Here is a 22,023-nt window from a genome sequence, read left to right on the forward strand (position 1 = left end):
TAAAAAAGATATAAATTTTCAGACGCCAAAGTTTACGTCTCTGACTATATACATAGATCATGGAAAGGAAGTGTGTGATATCAGTGTGCGGATCCGCCCATATCTCTAACTCTTTATACAACGTATAAATCGGAACAAATTGACGAAACAGCCTAAAACATTCTTTTATTTATGATGCTTAGGAAAAACAGCGACAAAATGAGTAAACAGGTTATATTCTGCTACAGTAGGAATATCCCGGAATGAAATGACAATATCAAAGTACATGTACAATAAATAAAGAAACAAATTTGCGTAGATTGTTACTAAAAAACTAGATATTTCTCAAGATAATTTTCTCCGCCACAACACCAATTTTTGAGATTTATTACATTGTTTGTTTAAGGAAAAACCGCAAAACTTCCCTTCTTCAAGTTTCGGATGTGCAATTTTGCAATTTTTGTCAATAATATTAATATTTCCGCACTTTTATTTGAGCGGGATATTGTCGTTCAATTTTAATGCTTTCTCAAACTGGATATAAACCAACATAATTTTAAACAAAAATGTCATAATCTAAAAGATAAATGTTTCCATGAAAATGATATTTCTAAGGATAAAAAGATACCATCAATACGGTCAAATAGATTTATTTAAATGTTAAAATATAAACCAAAAGTAGCAGCCATGCTGTCGTCATGTCCGATTTTGTACTTAAGGTTATTACAGACGTTTCATTTATATCTATGAAAAAAAAAAAAAAAAAACAATGCATTTTTTTCTCTCACACTACTAGAGGAAATGCACCTCAATGCTTACAGCTTATTTTTAAATCTGTGGCGTAAAGAAATGAACGGTTTTCAGGTAGTCTACTTATAAAAGGAGCGAGGACCACTTAAGTTAACAAACCTTGTGTCCAATCACAGACTGACATTTTGTCAATAAAATTTGTCTAAAACTTAACAACAAAAATTCCTCATCGTGACAAATTAAGATGTCTATTTATGAATATATCTGACTGTTTTACACGATGTCGGTTCATTCTCCTAAAAGGGGATTTTTATTTCTATATGACTGTTATACGCTTATTAGATCCATTCTCTTGACAAGTTTCTCTAAGTTGGCGATCTCTGTCCTGAGGGAGGCGGATACCGTCTCTAAGGTCTCTCTTTTCTCTATCACCTGAATCGTCTGCGTGAAGGGGTCATAGCGCAGGTCAGCGGGCCGCTTAATGGAAGAGGCGTAGTCCCTGTAAAATCAGCCAGTCAGATATCTTTATCATAAAGCCACCAATCAAAACTACATGTACGTAAAGAATGAAACACTTAACATATTGGAACCAATCAGAAACCTAATTATGAGCATCTAATTAAACAACAATGCTAATAATATTTCACAGGTCGATCAGAAAGTATGATAAAAATGCAAATATGATTAAATATTCAATCTACGTAGTCGGTTTAGCTTACAACAATCAAAATTAAATGAAAAAAAAAAATGAATTCATTTACAAATCATTATAAATAGAAATTATCAGAAAGTAAGATAGTATTCTCCCATATATAGATACTTCAGGTTAACTTTCGTATGTTGTGTGTCTTACCTCATTTTTTGCATCATGTCTTCAAATGACTCGACAAAGAAGTACACAGGTTGTAGGTCTTCGTCTGTATACTCCTGGACTGACGTCACTGCCGGGTTAAACGGAAGTTGTTTAGGACTGTCAGAGAGGGCGTGTTTCAGTTCTCCGTATGACGACAGAGTTCCGGCGCCGTAAGCTCGGAGACTTCCATCTTGACGAATTAAACCGAATTCCACGGTGAACCAATAAAGCTGTCGAATACAATATCGTTGATTAAAACCAGGATTAATACGGGAAAGCAGGGATTTCTCTTTGTAATTGTGAAAAAGGTGCAAAAATGATTTGTAAGAATAACCCTAGCTAGATTTACAGTAGAATTTTTCACTGGACAGGGTATATAATCATTGATTAATTCCTATAATGCTGTGTATGTCAAGCCATTAAATACTAAGTAACTAAGGAACTTTATTGTGCATATGCACTCGGTGCAGTTCACGTGATTGTGTTGAAGAACTCTTTGGCAATGGAGGATAAAAAGTTAACAATTAAGGGTCTTGTGCAGCCCTTGCTCCATCTTTCCTTACCGTCGCTAGCTTCTCTATATCCTGGTCTGAGGCCCCAAGTGACGCTAGCCCTATTTCCTGTGAGAACTGCGCAAACGCCGGAAATGACAACATCGGCACGTGACCTAACAACTCGTGGATACAATCCCTATCAAATAGTGAATATAGTAAAACATAAAGCAAATTGTCAGGCACTGCATGGATATTTGATACTGATTTCAAAAATAACACCTTTGGATAGAGACTGAATTTGAACTATATCGTTTTATATTCTTTACAAAGTCCAAGTCTTTTGATATGACAATTAAATCCATCAATCTTGAATTATATGCAAGCAATTTCTTTATATAAAAAATCCCAAAACACTGTCTTATCCATCGTAACTTACGGTTCCGGGGAATGGTCCGGCTTGGATCCGTGTCTTACATACTGTGTACATTGAAAGACCCGGAAGGCGAGACTGGCCAGGAAGTCTCTGGCAGAAAGTAATCCAGAAACTGGACGGAGCTGGAATCCGGTTTTACCTGTTATGCAATTCATTACGTATTAATATTGTCATGTAAAATAATAAAACAGTTACGAGTGCATTTCAGTTCAAAATTCCGTGTGTAGTTCTCACATGAATGATTTCGATACGTTCGCAAAAACACAACAGTCCTGTAGTAAGGTGAATTTTGTGCCTGAATTCTTTACGTATTAATATTGTCATGTAAAATAATAAAACAGTTACGAGTGCATTTCAGTTCAAAATTCCGTGTGTAGTTCTCACATGAATGATTTCGATACGTTTGCAAAAACACAACAGTCCTGTAGTAAGGTGAATTTTGTGCCTGAATTCTGTCAGAATTCTGGCAGATAAGTTTCTGGCGGCCGCCACATAGAGTAAGTGCCGGCCGCCAGAAACTTTTCTTGCGGTCGCGAAATAATTTTTCGGCGGCCGCCAAATAATTATTTGGCGGCCACCAGATAAAATGTTTTTCTACCTGGCACCACAAATGTCTTCCTTGCTCTTGATTGATTGATTGATTGATTTATTTTATTTATTTATTTATTCATATATTTATTTATTTTGCTAAATTGTTAATATATTTTTGATCCACTTTTTCACATTTAACTCATATTGTTGTGTCTCTATCCCATTCAGGATCAATTTTGCAGGTGAACTTGAATATGACTGTGTGTACGCGTTTCAGGAAGTACGTATGTTTCAGGAAGTTCAACACGTACTTCCGTGAAATAGTGAAATAGACAGAAGTACATACGTTTATTAAAAACGTACTTGGACGTGAAATAGACAGAGAAGTGCGTTTAATAGACACGTACTTCCGTGAAATAGACAGAAATACGTACGTTTTAGGAAGTTAGACACGTCTTCCAACTGAGGTATGGCGTTCTCACTGTATCCGCATTCCTTCTCCAGTCCCCTGAAAGCGTCAATGTGCTCACGGCACGCATGTGTGGGAAACAGTTCCTTTAGATGCCTGTACACGTGACCCCTGAGGTCAAATGATAAAAAAATAAATTACCAAGTTTTACAGAAAAAATGTCAATAGGACTTGATTAGCTATGTCACTGACTTGTGAATGTTTTCAACATACAATCATGTAGAATGTATAACAAAAAAGTCTACATTCCAGTATGTCCCCCATAAATATATATTTAAAAAAATCATATTGAAAAAAGAATTCAATGATTTCATACGGAGACACCTTTTTTACATAATTTTTTTTTCAAAATAACAATGTTTGACTTTAATTTTAGTCTTAATCTCCATCTCTTTCTCTCCAATTATAAAAAATCACAACAATTTTAGCTTAAAAATAAATAAATTTTTGACTGTCTTGATTTTTCTATATCGGAATATACCCAAACTTATGAGTTTATGACTCTTAATTTAGAAGTTGAATAAATTTAGAGAATTAGATGAGATCACAATGTTGAATTTCTCTTGCTTGTTAGATTATGGTTTTTAAGAACAGTATATACGAAGTACTGTCAATTGTTTAGTTAAATTAAGTATTATAGTAAAAGTACTGACGTTATTAAAAGTACTAACAGTACTATTGTGTTCTAATTTTCTGACGTGGTTTGTAATTCTGAGCACTAGGGATCATTTCAATATAATTTTTTATCTTTAACCATCCATCATTGGAATGAGTTCCGATTTGCAAAAATACAATTTGAAGACCTTTGTTTAGTGACACATTGTCAGACTTCGAACCCATTTTTCAGATCCCAAAATGTATGTACCATTCTCTTCGTATTCCACTCAACAACGTTAAACTCATTATTCATCTATCAATTAATTAAGTCTGCATTAATGCAAATCGTCGAGCACTCTTTCATCGGGCTCGGAATACATCAACATCTGGGGGTAATTCGACGACATTATGCATCAAATAGTTAACCAATTTGTCAGCCGCTTAACAGTAAAATACATCCTTTAATAGATTCTAAATGCAAATACAGCGAATATCAGCAGTGGTTTCGACTGGCGGAGGGATACAAAGACCCGCGATCGTTATCAGTCCGCGCTAATGGGACTTTTCCGATCTCTATCGTCGGCCCGGAATTTGATTCACAAAAAAAAAATCCGACACGATTGTGTTCTCAGATCTCTTCAGGGGAGTTGTTGACACGTGAATTATAAATACTTGTTTTATTGCGTACTTTGCCAAATGACTGCTCTACTTAGTTGATTCTATCAAAGCGAAGCGAGAAATTTTTACCGCACCAATTAAAAGAAGGAAAAATTGGAAATCTAGTTTTTTATGCAGGAAAAAAAAACTTCAAAGATATTTTTCCGGAGTTGGGATTATTTTAGGTGAACATTCGTTGATTGGGTCATAAAATACCGAACCCTTTTTAAGCGTAAAGCCAAGGCCCTGAATATTGTACAATACCTTAACACCTGATGAAACTGTCATAATGCAATATTAACAAAACAATATCGACAACCGATGTTATTGTTCTTAATTAACTTATTGTGTCCTTCGTGTTCGCACTACAACACACTAACTCCCGCCATTGTCTGCCCTTCCGACTGTATGTAAAAATATCTGGCATCCGAATCGTAAGCGATATTGTGTCACCTGCTTTATCTGAATTGTAAAGTCACCTGGTAATGGTATTTTTCTTGCTTTTTCAAATATTGAAGAGTTTTCCGCTTTATAACTTAACAATAATGGTGTAATTGATGAAAATATTATCGCAAATGGATGTTGTTTAAAATCTCTAAGTTATATCATGTTAATACAGCTGTCATTTCTTTGGTCAATATTTATGAATCGATGAATTCCCAGCAGAAAGTCGCTATAATAATCGTACAATTAGTTTATTCCTATTAAACAAATTCCTATATATCTTCGAAATTTACTTAACCTGTCCTACATAAAAAAAAAATCTTTAGTATCGTGCTCTTCAAGGAATTGAAGATTTAGAGAGAAAAAATTCCAGAGGAATGATTAGGTATACTGAATTTTTAATCAATAATACAAAATGTTGTTATTAATTTAATATAAAATAATTAAGTGTTTTGTGTGTTTTATTATAAGGACTTGGCGGATTACTGGAGCCAGGGTGTCTTAACATATAATCCTCCCCAATAATCGGCCCCTCCTTGGTTGAGTATTACATCACCAGTTATTAAATTGCGTTACATTAACTTGTCAATAAAGGGAACTCTGGGTTTGCTTTAACAATTTAAATGAATGAGACGATATTGGATTTGTCACTTCAAAACAGATTGTAAGGCAAATTATTCTATAATGAATCATTAGTGTCCTGACTACTAATGCAATACTGGAAAGTGCAATACATACATGACTATGTGCACGAACCATGCAGTGTTGGATTTACATGTAATTGGGGGGGGGGGGGGTATAAAAATCCCTAAAATTTGCCAATTTATTTGCTTCAAAGTACATTTTGTCCTCAAGTACCTCAAAAGAAATGTATTCTGATTCATTATTAACATATAAGTTGCATTGACAATAACCTTGTGACCCCTCATCCCCATCCAACGCCCGTTATGAAACTCGAGATCCGCCCAATGTTCATTTATAGGATGTTCCTTTTTGTTACATAGAAATATAAAAAAAAATCTGTAACAAATCATTTTACCCTCTTCTCCTTTATAATAAAGCCATTCTCTCAAGAACAAAAATCCGCGCCTATAATTATATATCAAGATGTACTCTCTCTCTCAGCTGAATCTTAACTTACGTGAGATTACCCTCTCTACAGAGATCCACGCCTATATTCACATAAAGCTGTCTTAAATGTATAGATTTACGCCAATATTTAGAGAGGATTTTACTTATTACATATATATCCACGCCTATATTTTGCCAGGATTCTTTTTATGTAAGACGACTTACCACGTGGCTATTTCCTCCTCGGTATACTGTACTCGTGGAATAGGATGACCACTGTGTTAAGAAAAAAAAATCACGAACTTTAATTCACTATCTAGAATATTGAGTAAGAAAAGATTACTGAGCTGTCAGTTGAATCATATATGCTGTTAAGTACTAACTTTTCGCAGGTGTTCATGATCAATTTTCGTTGTGTACATGGTATGAAGAGAGTTTAAAAGTTTCACGTATTATGAAATCAGTTTTGTAAACAAAAAGTTGGATATAATGAACTTTATAAAATAGATAAAACAAATTATAGCTACATTGACGAAGCAGATATGACTCTGAAAATACAGAATTGCTGAATTAGCGTGTTTTACTGTCAGTGTAAAGTTCACGTATTATGTTAATTAAGTAGCCTATCTGTAAAATGCTTTATCATTCGTGATCTTATCGTTTTACTTCAGTTATTCTTAGGAATTTTTTTTTATTGCTCTGGACAAAAAATCTTTTCTTACTGTTTGTATTCAAACGCTATGTCTGCTATTTGTTTCCGGCGCTCCTTGTAGACTTCATCTGTAAAACCCTGAAAACAGGAAGTGACGTATCAATGACAATAAATGACGCGGGATTCAGGTTTGTTCGAATCTAAGAAGGTATAACGCTGATGTAAATTCAGTATGAAATAGAACGTCTACGAGGGACTCTCATCAGCACGTACACAACAAGCATTGAGGTCGCGTTAAAATCAAAGAATAATTAAGGTAAATTAACTGGAAAAAAAAAATTGCCAGCTTGCACTTAGATTCGAAGAAAAAGATGTAGATCTACCTTAAAATTCAGTAAAGAAATACTTTTTAAAAAACAGTGAATAAAATTTAGAAATATGAAAAATTCATGACAGTCCACTGAGGTATGTTCATGAAAGTACTGAAAAATCTACTCTTATGATTATAACTTAATCGGGATATGCATTGTTTTGAGGATCATTCAAAAATAAGAGACCAAAATGGCCCTTAACCAACCCAGTTCTTAGAATTAAATGTTTGTAAAATATTTGTGCACTAACTTTCCCTGTATTAATATTTTCTTTCTTTCAAATGTTGAGAAATGCTACACAACCGAATCGATCGTACTAAACACAACACATAATCACCAAATTAACCCAAGCTCTTATTAATGAATCACTTCAATATTTTTTTTTCTTTTATAAGCCGGTCGTTCAAGCAAATGAAAACTCGCTAAATACTTCTTTATTGTGCTTTCAATGCGTTTTAGTAGCGAAAATGTTCGGTTATAAGCGAACGACATCATATGTACCGTGGTTTATGACAGACAAGAATGGCTGCCGCATTTATGAGCGGAGACGATGCCAAAAAGTGAAGATCTAGATGTATTTACTTATTTTCTTTTCGTCGGGATCTGATTTTTATTCGCGAGTAAATCAATTAGGTTAAAAGTCTCCTCATCCGGTGTAAATTGATTCAAATCAATTATTAATGAATCAAACTCTATAAACTGTGTTTTTATTGTAACATCGTCTTTATTTATACCGTTAATTACGCGACTAAAAAAAATCGCTTAGCCTGGTAGAATGCATGAAGCGAATATACACGGAGCTCAGTGCTAAATTTTAGAAGCTCCACATTCTATAAATGTATTATCTTCAAAGTCGGACTTTTAGCTCAAGACAACAAATCAAAAATGGGTTTTTATAGAAAGATAGAGACAAGTAAAAGAAAAAAAAAATATCGATATGTTTCTTTTCAGATCCAGTGTATGGACACACTTGCATTGCTGTTTTTATTTTTAAACAATTTTGATTTTTTTTTACTTGAATAAGCTCATTTGAGAATTGGGGTCCCCCGCCTGAAAAAAAAATCGATGGAGAAAGAGAAAACAGGTCGACTTTGACCTTTCAGCTTTTGGCCTTAAAGTTAATATAGGTTTTTTTTAAGTTAAAGAATCCATGACCTTAGGTTTCATTGTAAAAGCTTACGGACAAAAAAAGTTATCATACGAAAATTATCTATAATGTGCAACAATATCTTACCATGGTCTTTGACCTTTTGATCTTTGACATTATATTATGGTGTCTTCTTTAAGACACTGGGAGCTACGACATGCAAATTTTATTGAAAAAAGCTCAAAGAGAGCTAAAGTTATCATCTGGAAACCATTTTTGCTATATACGAATTTATGACCTTGACCTTTGATAATGATACAGACTGGCAGAGGGACGGACAGACCGAAAGAAAGTAATATTATCCACTTTCATTGAAAGCGAGGAACAAAAATATCTGCAGTTAATCATTTGGCTTGCCTGAATATCCTTCTTATTAATTACAACAGCATTGTTCATAACTTTACACCAATTTAACACCTGGGTTTTGAAACAATTGTGTAGAACTCTGTTATTGTTAATGTTTACGTTTTATGGCTGTGTTCAATTTGTTGACGTCGCAAACATCACTGACCACAAAACTGGTGTGTTGGTTTTGCCTTTTTACATTTCTTTTATTTTTTACCTTTCTTGATAACAGTTTTAATATATTTATTAAAACACCTCGGATTTCCTACTTTACTTGAATATTAAGGATGATTTTAGTTCATGAATGCAAGTATGTATGACAATAAAACAATCCCAAAATTCATAGGTTTGATAATTTTCAAATAAAAGGAGTTTCTAAATAGGGTTTATAATTTATCAGTCTGAAAAGCTTTGCAACTATGTTAGTTAAACGTTTAACGACTCTTTGGAAAATTATGAACTTCAAATCTGTGTCCATGCCCCTTTAAGGTCCTATATTCTACAATTTGTCTTTATTAAGCTATATATACAGTTTATAAAGGTTTAACGACTTAGAAATACAGAGACATTTACATACCGGATGATCACAATCTAGCTCGGGTTCAAACTTTGTGACGAGATGTGTGCAGTTATCTAGCTCTGCTATGTGTCGGGGAAACCACGCCTCTAAAAAAAACAAGCTTTTATCAAAGTACTAAAAGTACTGACACTTGGTGACTTTCTGTTCATATGTGAACAGATTCATATGTGAACAGATAGAACACAAAACATATGCTGTACAAAGAGAAATTTAATATTTTTTCACTTTATTCTTTTATTTTTAATATTTCCAGGCTGTATTTTTCTACCCTTTGCGAAACTGTATAACTGAATTTTTACAAAAACATTATGCATAAGATTTTTCCCCAAATCGGTAGAGTCCTGACCTTTAACATCTGTTTCCTTGTCTCCAATGACCGAAACCTCCACGGTTGATTGATTCTGTCGAATTGTGTTCATCAATGATGTCACTTTTTGGCGGGGGCACACACACTGTATCAAAACATCGAAGATGGCTCCAGGCTTCTGTGACTTGCGAGATTCTATGTGTTCCAGAACAACTTTTGTTGTCTAAAAATAATATGATCAACAATACCTTTAAAAATGCTTTTGTGCCCCATGAAATTTTGGTACAAGTACATTTTTATCAAAAAAAAAAAACTTGTTTAACAGTTTGACATTCAAAATCAAGTCGCGACTTTGAATGTCAAACAGATTTTCTTGGGAATTTACTGAATTCTGTCCCAAAGGAACTTTGTTCGTGGGAACAGAATGGCAAGTATGCTATATTAGGGTTCATGATGTTAATATTGAAGGTACCTTAATAAAAGTTATCAATGTTTCTTTTTTTTCTTTTTTTTCATAATGTATTTAAATTTGAGCATCTTAAAACGGGTGATATTCAGTAACAATATTCACCAATCTTATTTAACTGAAAACAAGGTTTCAAAAATAAAATGAAAAGATTCTTAAAAAGTATCAATCGTATAACATTGAAGGAAAATGAAGATGGAATTTGACGCCACATTTTTTTTCCAATAGTCAATAGATAAAGCCCTGATGTGCAAAGGGAACATATTATTATGTGTTTGTTATTCCTTGAATAAAATTAAAGATGAAAATGAATTAAAGGAGTCAGACAGAGAGATATAATCTAACAATATTTATTGAAAAAGCGCGGTATGAAAGTGATGAAAATGGTTTCTAAATTTAGTTATCAAAATTGCTAAATAGCCTACTGTGGAAAAATAGCGAATTCCCACTAACTCTCTGTGCATCTCAAGATTGTATTAAACGTACCAAAACATAATCTATCTCCAATAACAAAATTTTCTAGCAAAATCGTACCTCAAAGAGAAGGAAGTCCCTGAAGAGCTTCTAGAATGTAAGATAAACTAGAAAAAACAGGTCTGTCCGTGTGCTCTGCGTTTATAAAGGCGCTAATCAGGCTTATTTTATGGTTGATGAAGCTGTTACTTTTATTAGTTTTAAGTGAATCTCGAGATTTATTTTGATCTCAGACTCTTAATCTCAGATAAAAACAAGCTACTCTTTCATTTCATCGGATCTATTAAACACGCCATACCCACTCTTATCACCGAAATGCATGCTCAGCTTCCACTTTCCAATCTAGTCCCCTCGCTACACCCTACCGTCTTAATCCACTAACCCTTACTCCGACCTACCCAATCCAGTAACCCCGTACAACCCCACTCACACCTTCCTTGTCCAGTAACCTCCCCACACCCCAGTATTCACCTTCCCATTCCAGTGACCCCGTACAACTTCACAACCACCTTTCAAATGCAGTAACCCCACTTAATTACCCCCCCTCCCACACACACACACATACACCTAGCTTCCCAAGCCATTAACTTCACTTAACCCCACCTTCCTAATCAAGTAGTTATATTCTGCTCCCACTCCCATCTTCCAATTCCTTTCTCCCGCCACGCCCCTTCTCTCACGCTCTCATCCCAACCTTCCCTGTTCACAAGAACCCAACTTCGCAGTCCAGTTTCTTCTTTACACCAGAATTCAACTTCTAGGTCAAGTCTTCAGTCTACATTCCCACCTTCTTCTTTCTAGTACAATCTCCCTTCTCTTCCCACTCCCACTCCCCAGTTCAGTCTCCATTCTACATCACTGTATTGCCTTACATTTAGCTGTGTTAAGATGACTCCCCTTATATTCATCGCGCTAGCATTAAGTGCCCTCTACAGCATCATACATCCCCTCCCCATCCCCTCCCCCAGTATAACTGTCCCTCCTTCTATCTATTCCCGACCCAACTATAAATCCTATTTCCCTACTCCTGAGACATGGACTGATCGATCCAAGCTCAAACACCACAAAGATAAGGTTTCGTTCAAGCTCTTGAAAGAGCATTTAGTCTTAAGGATGTCCGCTCTTCGTCAATTAAGGAACAATAACTCTCCAAATTTTCATTTATTACCGTATTCCTTGGAAGACGGTATACAGAGTTGAAGTATTTTACAGTCTTCGGACTATGCACTTCCTCTTTTTTGTGATAGGTAGAAATTGCATGATGAGAAAATTTTCAATTATTTCATTAGTTGAAATGCTGTTCAGGGCAAGGGAGATAATTTTCGGATGATCTAATTTTCGTACGCCTTAAAATTTTTTCAAGATTTTCAATCGTAAAAAAATATGACAAAACGAACAGTAGAAATTGGCAGTAATTAATTCGAAATAACATGCTAGTTTTTTTTATAACAATTACAAAAACCGTTTCTATATTTTCATTGTTAACCGATTTGATCTTTATTGCATGCAAGCTTTACAGCTTCTATGTATTCTGCACTGTCTTTCTAATCTCGGCAGCACTAGGCTGATTCGCATCACAAAGGTGACAGAATCTTCCGAGGTTTGCCGAATGATCTTGGCAGCAAAGTCGAAGTTTACGGAGACAGCCGAGTATCTGTTAACCTTTCACTTGGTAGGGCTTAAATCAGAAAAAAAACTAAAGAAGAAATTTATACAAAGCCGAGAAATTTTCAAGAATTATACGGCCTGATAGGTTTAGGTCACTTTATTGTTTAAAGTTGTTGCTTAAGACGGTAAGCTTTTTGAAAAAACTCCACTTGCTTCACTAAGTCTCGAAACGAAAACTGGAAATTGTCATTTTTAGTTCAACAATTTTCATTTCATGATATGCATCTTAATATGATTTAAGATTCTTTTTGAGGTCTTATAAACGGTCTTGAAAAAAAAGTAAGCATTTGTACCCTATAAAAGTATTTTCAAGAACATTATTAGAGAAATCGCATTTCCTTTAATCTTGCCTTAGATATAAATGCCTGCTTAATGATATCATATGCGTTTTACATATATGATAGAAACTGAAGTACATAGAAGCACTGAAATCCATGCACTGCTCAATTTTTTTAAAAAATGCATTTTTCCACATGCCTGGACACCTCGTTTTTTTTTACTTGTTTATCAATCTTTAATTAAAAAAATGTATAATTGTTTCCTGAAAATATGTTTGTGATATGATAATTTTCCCTATTGTTAACTATAATGATAAACGGTGGAGAAATTGTAGGTAAATTCACACTGTAAATTCTGATACATTTTTGTGAGCATTTCTAATTACTTAACTGATAGTTTTGAAAACCTAGAAACGGACTACCTACTAACGAATACGAAAATAAATATTGCATTAAAACATGTAAAATGGCGATTGTCTGCTTGGTAAGTACTTCGTATTACACTTGAAGTTTTATTGTTTGGTGTTGATGATGTACGTTTCAAGAAGTAAGACGATAAAATCAGATATTTTTTGGTTAATTACGTTAATTGTCTAATGAGTGTGACGTCAGACTGCTTTTAGTAACTTTTTGATTGTACTTGTAATATTGACTTCAAGTAACTTTTATTATCGACTTTATTGTGAAAAAATTAAAACACTTCACTGCTCGATAACTGAAAAAAGTCACCATTATCTGCTACAAGTTCAAAAAGAATCAAACAAATTACTGATCTATAAAAGGGGGTTAACAGGGTCAGGTTGAAGTAGGTTTAGTGTAAACCTAGTCTTGAGCAAACCCAACCACTCGGAACCGACTCTTGTAGCTGCTACAAACATTAATGCGAGGTCCTCTTAAAATAGACTGGGGTGATTTAAGTTTCATTTAAAACAGAAGATCAAAGGAACGGAAATTTAGACAGGTTTTTGATTATTGTACAGTGATAATCAACTGCCAGGAAGGACTGACGTCTGATTTGAAAGCGTTTGTTTACAGAAGGTTATTGGAGGAGGGTTAAATCTCCGTGCCGCGATGGATTCAAATTTCAGAGACCAAAGTTTGGGATGGAAAAATCGTATTGGAATAAAGTAAAGCTTTATTGCCTTTTTACTTAAAATGAAAACAAACAATAAATGAAGTTTCACATTTACAAGTCATCCCTGCATGACATTCTAACGTCATTAGTTTTCATAGACGGAAATTGACAAGTCACGTGGTATAATTACGGACAATTAGATCATTATTAGACACGGAGAAATTCTGAAGCATCCTGTGTGAATAGTGTTTGTTCTAATGACAAGAAAAATCTCAATTAAAATGTTTTAAAATACCAGTGTCCCAGTAATGACTTCTGCTTAAAACAGGCAAATATTGGTTAATATGAAAATTTATCTAGTGACTTTTTTCCCTTTTTTCAGGTATGTGAAAGACGTTTTTTCCCAACGTTTAAACTAAGATATAATGGGCTTTTGCTGATATTCATTGATTATTACATTGATAATTAAGCCCACGATCTCACTTACTTCAAACACCCTAATAATCCGGGACAGTGATGAAGTCATTCCTTCTTTTAGTGTTACAAGAATGACGTAGACACGTGACGGCTCGGTTTCCACGGGTGACGTTGTCTCGCCATTTTGGATGAAAACTTCCTCCTCTTCGCTGATGGAGCCTCGGTTACTGAGTGTTCTCTCCTGCTTGGCGAATTCAATGTTTGTCACTGTTTCGAATTTTGCATCCTCGATTAAGCTTTTTCTCCGCCATGACCCACCGTGCTGAATAATAATATAGAAGCTTAAATTTGAATGTTGTGTTCATAAAATTGTGAAATTAATACACTTTGGGGAAAAAAGGGTCCTCCATCTTATGCAAGAGAAAATTGTATTTAATACAACGAGAGAGAGAAAGATTCTAGTTTGTTGAAATTTTGTCCCAAAGCACAAAGTCGGAAATCGTTATTACATAAGAAAACAATTAACGGACACATTTCGTATATGGTCTAGTGGAGAAGCAATTTATAAAAGATCACAAAACATTGTTTCCATTTGACATGAACATATAACTGATGTAAAGACGCTCTCAATCCAAATAGACAGGCTCGTTGAAATCTATAAAATAAAGCACAGGGAATACAAAGAACTATTTCTGGAATTGTAATCTATGTACTGTAGTTACATATTTATCTATTAAGTTTTTGGTATCAAAATTGTATCTATGGGAAATATTCATTTTGGTCTAAAAAAGAAACCTCCATGTAATGTTGCAGTTTTCTGATTATCAGAAAAACTAGTGATGGAACAGGTATTAGAGAGTTCTTGTTAGGCAACATTAAGGGCTGATAATCATCGACTGTTCGCCATGAACCGTCCACACCAGCTCTGGGTGTGAAGAAACCCGACCTGTCTACTTTAACTCCGCTGTTCAGGATTTATCTTACAACGAAATCAATGATAATCCATTCAAAAGCATTTAAGTTTTATTTTTGGGTTTGCCTTTTTATCTCGGATTTCAATGTTTTGAGTTGGTTTCGGATTCTACATCTGGATTGTGCTGACAGTTGTCAAATTAGGCATATTTATGATATTAGCTACTGATTTACATGTACTTTGACGATGTTTAATGAGTGAATCTGACTCTAGGTAACTATATACAGACATGGGCAGTATCCATAAGTCACAAGTAAAATTTAAGATGGTCTCATTTCGATAACTGATTAGAAAATAAGAGTAGCTTTAAATTCAACTTGTCTTGTACTATTGTTTTGCTGCAACCGTGTATAATGTGAAAAGTCTGCAAAGACTCCATCAATATTCAGGAGTAATCTTTGAATTTTTACTCAATGCTTTCTAATTTAAAAAAAAAGTACAGAGTGTTTAGAAAATGAGAAAATAACAATTTTGGGTTTGAATTTAAACTCACCTTTCTTTCCCGCCAAAAACATAAAATAATAAAATATAATATTAATGAGTATCATTGCCAGTTTGCAAAGTTAATCAAAATGAAATCTAATCACTCAAGATAGAGTTCTGTTTCGATCAGTAAATCTGTAGGACTTTTTGTTGACTTAGTCATTTACAATGATAACACGATGTTTTCTGTCTGATGAGATCAGGCTTCCTATTTAAGTAGATTCGGCATTCGTCACTGATCTAACCTCGTCTGAGATCTGAAAAATTCATTAACTAAACAAACACTTAACGCGGACTTAAGGAGCTGGGTAAACACAGTGACAATATAATAGGACCCTGAATTCTCCAATCCGATCTTCTGTCAACACGCGGCTTGGAGTATCGCCCCTTGAGAGGGCGCTGCACATTCCAGCACATGAAACCGTATCACGTGATGAGTAATCCTTCGCTCACATATTAAACTCTACGTATAATATAACTTTACTAATATGAAAACTCTGGGGAAAAAATCCCTTACTTGCTGCCTAATTACCTTGAAATTTGGAGTAAGACCTTGAAGTGGACTATGAAATAGGATAAAATGTGGATAAATAAGATTTGGACCATTTGAAGTTATTATTTTAACAATAAAATGCTTTCTTTTTTTCTTTCTTTTTATTGTTTTATTTGTAACATTGCCATGAAAAACCCTACCAGTACATGAAAGGAAGTTTTGTAATTTGTAATTTGAAAAAGCTAACAGTCGGGCGGACAGAACATGAACATCATACCAGAATATAACCCGTCTTTAGTAATAAAAAAGAAATTTCATCTCTTTCGACTCACTGATATCCAGTGCACTAAAAGTTTTAACCAATTTCACAATATGACTGAAGAAGCACTTAAAAACATATAACTTCTGTAGATGCCAGTTTTATTCAATTAAAAAAAAATCGACCCCAACCCCAGTAATATTGGTACATGTATAATAAGAACACAAAAATATAGTCCCGATTATTATTACTACTGAACACAAAATTAACATTCAGTATCCAAATATAGAATAAGAAATAAAAAGAATAGGCTGATTTATCCAGAATTACGGTGCCTTGTCATATACTTGTGCAATACCGATCTTGGACACAATCTTCTGACAAAAACATTTTCCCACTAATTGCTTGTTTAGATATACATGTATATCTATCTAGATATACATGTATATCTATCTGAAATAGTTTCTCTGTCACTCTCTCTCTCTCTCTCTCTCTCTCTCTCTCTATGCATGTTTGTTTATGTCAGCCTCTCTCTCTCTCTCCTTTCAAGACCCCAGTAAATATATATTCAAAACGAAATATTGGCGACAAAATGTACAAATGTTCACAGTATATTGTCGCCGACGACAATATGTGCTGATGTGTGACTGTATATTTTGTCGTCAATTCTACAGGAGGAAAACGGCTCGTTTCGATGAACGATATGTGCAGTGACGCCGGTGACAATATGTACAGAACAACAATATGCACAGAACAAACAATATGTACAGAACGACAATATGTACAGAACAAACAATATGTACAGAATGACAATACGTACAGAACAAACAATATTACAGAACGATGATATATGTACAGAACGACAATACGTACAGAACAACAATACGTACAGAAAGAACAATATGTACAGAACAAACAATATGAACTTACGACCAAGACCAAAAACTTCAGTTGAATGTAAAATTTTGCAGACTTAATGGTTGTGTTTAAAATTTCTAGCGTAAAAGTATCTTTTTAGATACCTTTTAAAAATATTAAAACCATTTTCTATTTAATATAAATTAGAACGTTATTAGCAGAATTAAGTTTTGGTATTAGTCGTAAGTTCCTTTATAAAACGGGCCCCTGATCTTATTACTTTATAAGTTGATTGTATCTATCGATTAATCAACGATACGAAACACATGAGAAAATTTATGGTGGATGTAAAGATTAAGATCTAAATTTTAAGGCAGATTGCTTTAAAAGTTTGGAGCTTAAAGAAGCAATTCAACTGCCTTGATGTGATGGCGCTTTAAAGCATTTGAAAAATTTTGCATTAGAGTCAAACAAGATAATTACAAACAAGATAATTACAAAAATATAAATTCAGAATATTATATCTTCATTCTGAAACGAAGTTGTGCTTATTCGTATATGTATTTTGGAGTCACACGTCACGTCAACTAGAAGACTAACTCGCTCTTTCATCAGTATAGTGGTTAGAGCGTCTGCTCTAGAGTTGAGGAGTAAGGAGTTGATCCTTACGTCGCGGGTTCGAACCCACTGCGGGACGTGGAGACCGGTCCATCGGACGAGACCGCACAAACCGAGGTCCCGTGTCTCAGTAGCTGCTGGCACGAAAAAGATCCCTCACTGCTCAATGGCCCTGGGTGTCGAGTATAGGTCAAAATTTGTAGCCCTCCATCGGCGAGTAGTGGCGTCTCCATATGAGTGAAAAATTCTCGAGAGGGACGTTAAACAACAATCAATCAATCCACATTTATTGAGATATTTTCTTTTCAATCCTACGCTCAAATATTAATCAAAACCGACAAGATATTTGGATTATATTTCAACTTGTTTGGTAAATACCTATAAAACTTTTAATCTTGTCAAAGTTTAGCAGGTGCCCCCTCCTAAATTCAACAGTAAAACTTCATCTGTATTTTTAAAATCTTTTCTGTTTTAAAATAGAGACATAAATGTTATTTTCAGGTTTTGTTGCATTGAATGTTCAGTAGTAAGTCTACAGGCAGTTTGTACTGTGTTATAACGATACTGTCCCAGTGAGTGCTATTCTGAGTCGATATATGATCAAAGATTAGTTATTATACAGAGCGCTTTTAAGCCTATTATCATTATTGACTTTTGACTATAAATCCGTATTTCTTATGCAAATTTTCCAATATTTTATTGGTTAATTAAAACAGATTCATTCACAGGAAATAAAAAAACACCTCCAAACGTCGCCGCTTAATTAATTCATTGTCAGTTAATTACTATATCGGTATGAATCTCCATCTTAGATTAGATGAAGACACTTCGTCTTAGATTTTTTTAGATATGGATTGGAGAAACCCATACCACCCGACCTCACCTACACACGTCTACTTAGTCTCTCTCTCTCTCTCTCTCTCTCTCTCTCTCTCTCTCTGCAATACTCTCTTGGTCGTTTGTTTTTAATCACTTTTCGCATGTAAGATTTTCCGAGAGATTAAGTATATTGTTCTAAATGACCACTGGATGTCTTTTATTTTTAGTACACTGGATATCAGTGAGTCGAAAGTGAACAGAAAGCGGGTGTTTGGTTGAAGAGAGATTCCTATTCTTTTTTAATGATATTAACAATGGAGTTGAAAAATGACAAATAAGCGATCTTTTAAGAATTGAACGTATTTTTTCGATATCGTCATCATAATTTATAATACTATAACTGACAATATATGCAGTGAGGGTAATAATATGCTGTCGCCAACGATAATATGTATAGGTATAATTTTGCAGCCTGCGACAATATGTACCGACAATACATGTATGTTCAGTGAGGGTAGGTGTGCATTATTGACAGCGACAATATGTACAGAACCACAATCATGCTGCATGAAATAGTCTACGAGACCCCTATGTGTGATTTAAACACCAATTAAATAAATACAAATTACATTTACATAACTACAAATAAATAAATAAATAAATAAATAAATAAATAAATAAATAAATAGATAAACATTAAGCAGCCCTAACTGTGGGGTGACATTATGTGCAATGAGTATAGGCACGTCATGTCGCCAGCGATAATATGTACATGTTTGATTTTTCAGTCGGCGACAATATGTGTCGATGGACGACAATAAGTGCAATAAGGATAGGTGCATACTGTCGCCGACGACAGTATGTATCGTCAAACCTCCTATGCAGAAAAAAGTATAAATTTGTAAAAGAGTTTATTTCATCAGTTTTCTGAAAAAAGTATATTTACGGAGCCTCAACGTATCTTAAATAATCTAAGCCAGCACCTTCGTTTTATTCCCTTTTTGATTAATACACTGAAATGATTGAGTCCAAAGTACAGAACGGAAATTTATGTACATGTTTGATTTTTCAGTCGGCGACAATATGTGTCGATGGACGACAATAAGTGCAATAAGGATAGGTGCATACTGTCGCCGACGACAGTATGTATCGTCAAACCTCCTATGCAGAAAAAAGTATAAATTTGTAAAAGAGTTTATTTCATCAGTTTTCTGAAAAAAGTATATTTACGGAGCCTCAACGTATCTTAAATAATCTAAGCCAGCACCTTCGTTTTATTCCCTTTTTGATTAATACACTGAAATGATTGAGTCCAAAGTACAGAACGGAAATTTATTTTTTTGGTTGAACTTAATGAAACACAGTAAAACTCATTCTGAAATTACATTCTGAAGCTAAAAATCGTTTATTCCTTTGGGTTTAAAACTAGGAAAAGCTCATTAACACATTGAAAAATCACGTTAATATTTTATGTACAACTTGATGTAGTATTAAAATGGTCACTTCAACAATTAACTGACTTTTTTTTTTATTTCCTTTCGAGAAAAAAAAAGTTCCATCGTTGGATGTAATGGGTATTTCGAAGAAGACTAGATTTCTGAACTTATGTCTAATCATTTTGATTTTTTCGTCAATAAAATAAGTTCGATTCAATGGGCAATAAGTATCCCCCCCACTCCCCCCCCCTTTTTTTTTTACCTATTCCAGGGTTTACTTTGCACCATGGACATTTTTAATGTCCACGGAAAAATTGTTTGAAGGAGCTGAATAAAATTTGGCCTATCAATATTATATACGACTGAATATTTACTAAACGTATGTTACATGCTGCATATTTTTAAGTTTTTACATGTATCTAATATCAACCAACTTCAACTTTATATAGAATAGAACAGACACATCTGGTAAAAATAAGCACTTGATATTCTCTTCCGACCAGTGCATTAAATAAAGTCAACTATTTTCGAAATGATTTTAATATGTTTGATTATGGTGAAAAATAAAAATAAAGGAAAGAAAAGAAACAAAGTATTTCTAGTCATTCAATACTTAGTAATAAGAAATTAAAGATCATTGAACACAAGAGTATTAGAGAATTTTAGAAGCATAAATGAAAAATGAAATAAAGAAATATAGATTTATTTTTAAAACACAATTTTTTTTTAGATGAGTTGGTATACAATTGGGGAAAAACGGAAAATGCACCGCTTATCCTAAGGTTTACTGAAAAAAAATTAAGAGCATAATATTTTTAATTTCCAAAGCTCTGAAAAGCATTCCTTAAAATATAAAACTCAACTCAAACACAATTTAGTTCAATTTTTTTATCCCTTAAAAGTAGCTATAAACTTGTAGTTTAGTTCATTTTTAAATAATAGTTCTTACCTCCAAACTATAACTCTTCTGGAAAGCCAGTCGTCGTTTGACGGCAGCCGGATCCTGGGTAGGGGACATAACCGCGGGCTCCGTGGCGAACATCTCTCTCTCTCTCACTCAAATATTGCCACAATGTAACTTAACTATCCTCGTAAAAGTTAATCCACAAAATTAAATTATTCTTCGCGCCTGAGGTCGTAAATTTTCCCGAAAAATTAAGAATCCACCTTGTTTTAAAAACAGCTTATTTCCGTTTTTGGATTATTTTGACAAGAATTTTTGGCGATATTACAATGTCTCGTTAATTGACCGTCGACTCTGGCGAGGTCTCTCTGGTACGGAGATATAGACCATTCCAGCTTCCCCTCTCTATATATAACGCACCATCGATCCCCCCGCAGGAAGTCTATCCCACACGGGCTATTCTGCGCGTGTTTGTGTTTCCATACCCTGAGTGTATATTTTTGTGTAATATCGGGGCATATTTGTTGATATATATGTTTTTATTAAACTTCATCGATTTTTCTCTTTTAAATGATACGGTATTAATAAATATTTTAAATGTTAAGTAAACACTAGCACGACCCTTTTTTTCCTCCCACGCAGGAGAGTTTATGATGCTAACGGATTCGGGACTCAGCACTTAGCTAGATTTCACATTTGTATCAAAGATGTTGAAACATTTAAAAGCATGAATTGCAGTTGAATAGATGTTCATTGACTTTTGGCGCTTGGGTTTACAAACGACACTTAATAAAGTCGATATTAACTTTTTATACAACGATCGTCTGCTAAATGAAATTTGGCGCGATCTTTTCTGCTTCGCTCCGGTGGGGGTTTTGTTCAAAAGGCATCAAATGAACTTCTGAATTACAGCGCTATTGGGTTTTTCTCCGTCTGTAATGCAGTAATCTGGAAGAGATTTTTTATATCATTTTCTACCTTTGATTAAGTTTTTCGAGCTCGATATGTTGACAAATATATTCCGTAATCGGGAACCATTAGAAATCAATGCATCAGCGAGGCCCAAAGTCAGGTCCATTAAAGTAAACAAATAACTACATTGACACCTCCAATAGCGGTACA

At 34.3% G+C, this 22,023-nt stretch overlaps 1 protein-coding gene across 1 annotated transcript; it reads right to left on the reverse strand.

Annotated features, from left to right (window-relative positions):
* Positions 1-986: 986 nt before the first annotated feature.
* On the reverse strand, positions 987-21,239 carry LOC133180762 (tyrosine 3-monooxygenase-like). The gene is made up of 11 exons (XM_061315233.1): positions 20,947-21,239; positions 14,129-14,380; positions 9,720-9,903; positions 9,371-9,459; positions 7,001-7,068; positions 6,504-6,554; positions 3,475-3,620; positions 2,513-2,648; positions 2,146-2,272; positions 1,583-1,812; positions 987-1,228 (listed from the first exon to the last, which is right to left on the reverse strand). Exons 1-11 carry the CDS (start codon positions 21,037-21,039, stop codon positions 1,057-1,059), a joined length of 1,548 nt encoding a protein of 515 aa, XP_061171217.1. The 5' UTR covers positions 21,040-21,239; the 3' UTR covers positions 987-1,056.
* Positions 21,240-22,023: the final 784 nt, after the last annotated feature.

The sequence above is a fragment of the Saccostrea echinata genome, unplaced genomic scaffold, assembly GCF_033153115.1.
Source record: "Saccostrea echinata isolate AGI-Se365-2 ecotype Australia unplaced genomic scaffold, CSIRO_AGI_Sech_v1 ptg000007l, whole genome shotgun sequence".
NCBI classification, from domain to species: domain Eukaryota; kingdom Metazoa; phylum Mollusca; class Bivalvia; order Ostreida; family Ostreidae; genus Saccostrea; species Saccostrea echinata.

What these genes read in the sequence shown, in the direction of transcription:
- LOC133180762 (XM_061315233.1), bottom strand. Translation starts at nt 21,039, where the DNA reads ATGTTCGCCACGGAGCCCGCGGTTATGTCCCCTACCCAGGATCCGGCT. An exon ending in AGCTAGATTGTGATCATCCG is followed by an intron (nt 7,069 to 9,370) that starts GTATGTAAATGT and finishes TCCTGTTTTCAG; the next exon opens with GGTTTTACAGATGAAGTCTA. An exon ending in CGTGTCTAACTTCCTAAAAC is followed by an intron (nt 2,649 to 3,474) that starts GTACGTATTTCT and finishes ATTGCATAACAG; the next exon opens with GTAAAACCGGATTCCAGCTC.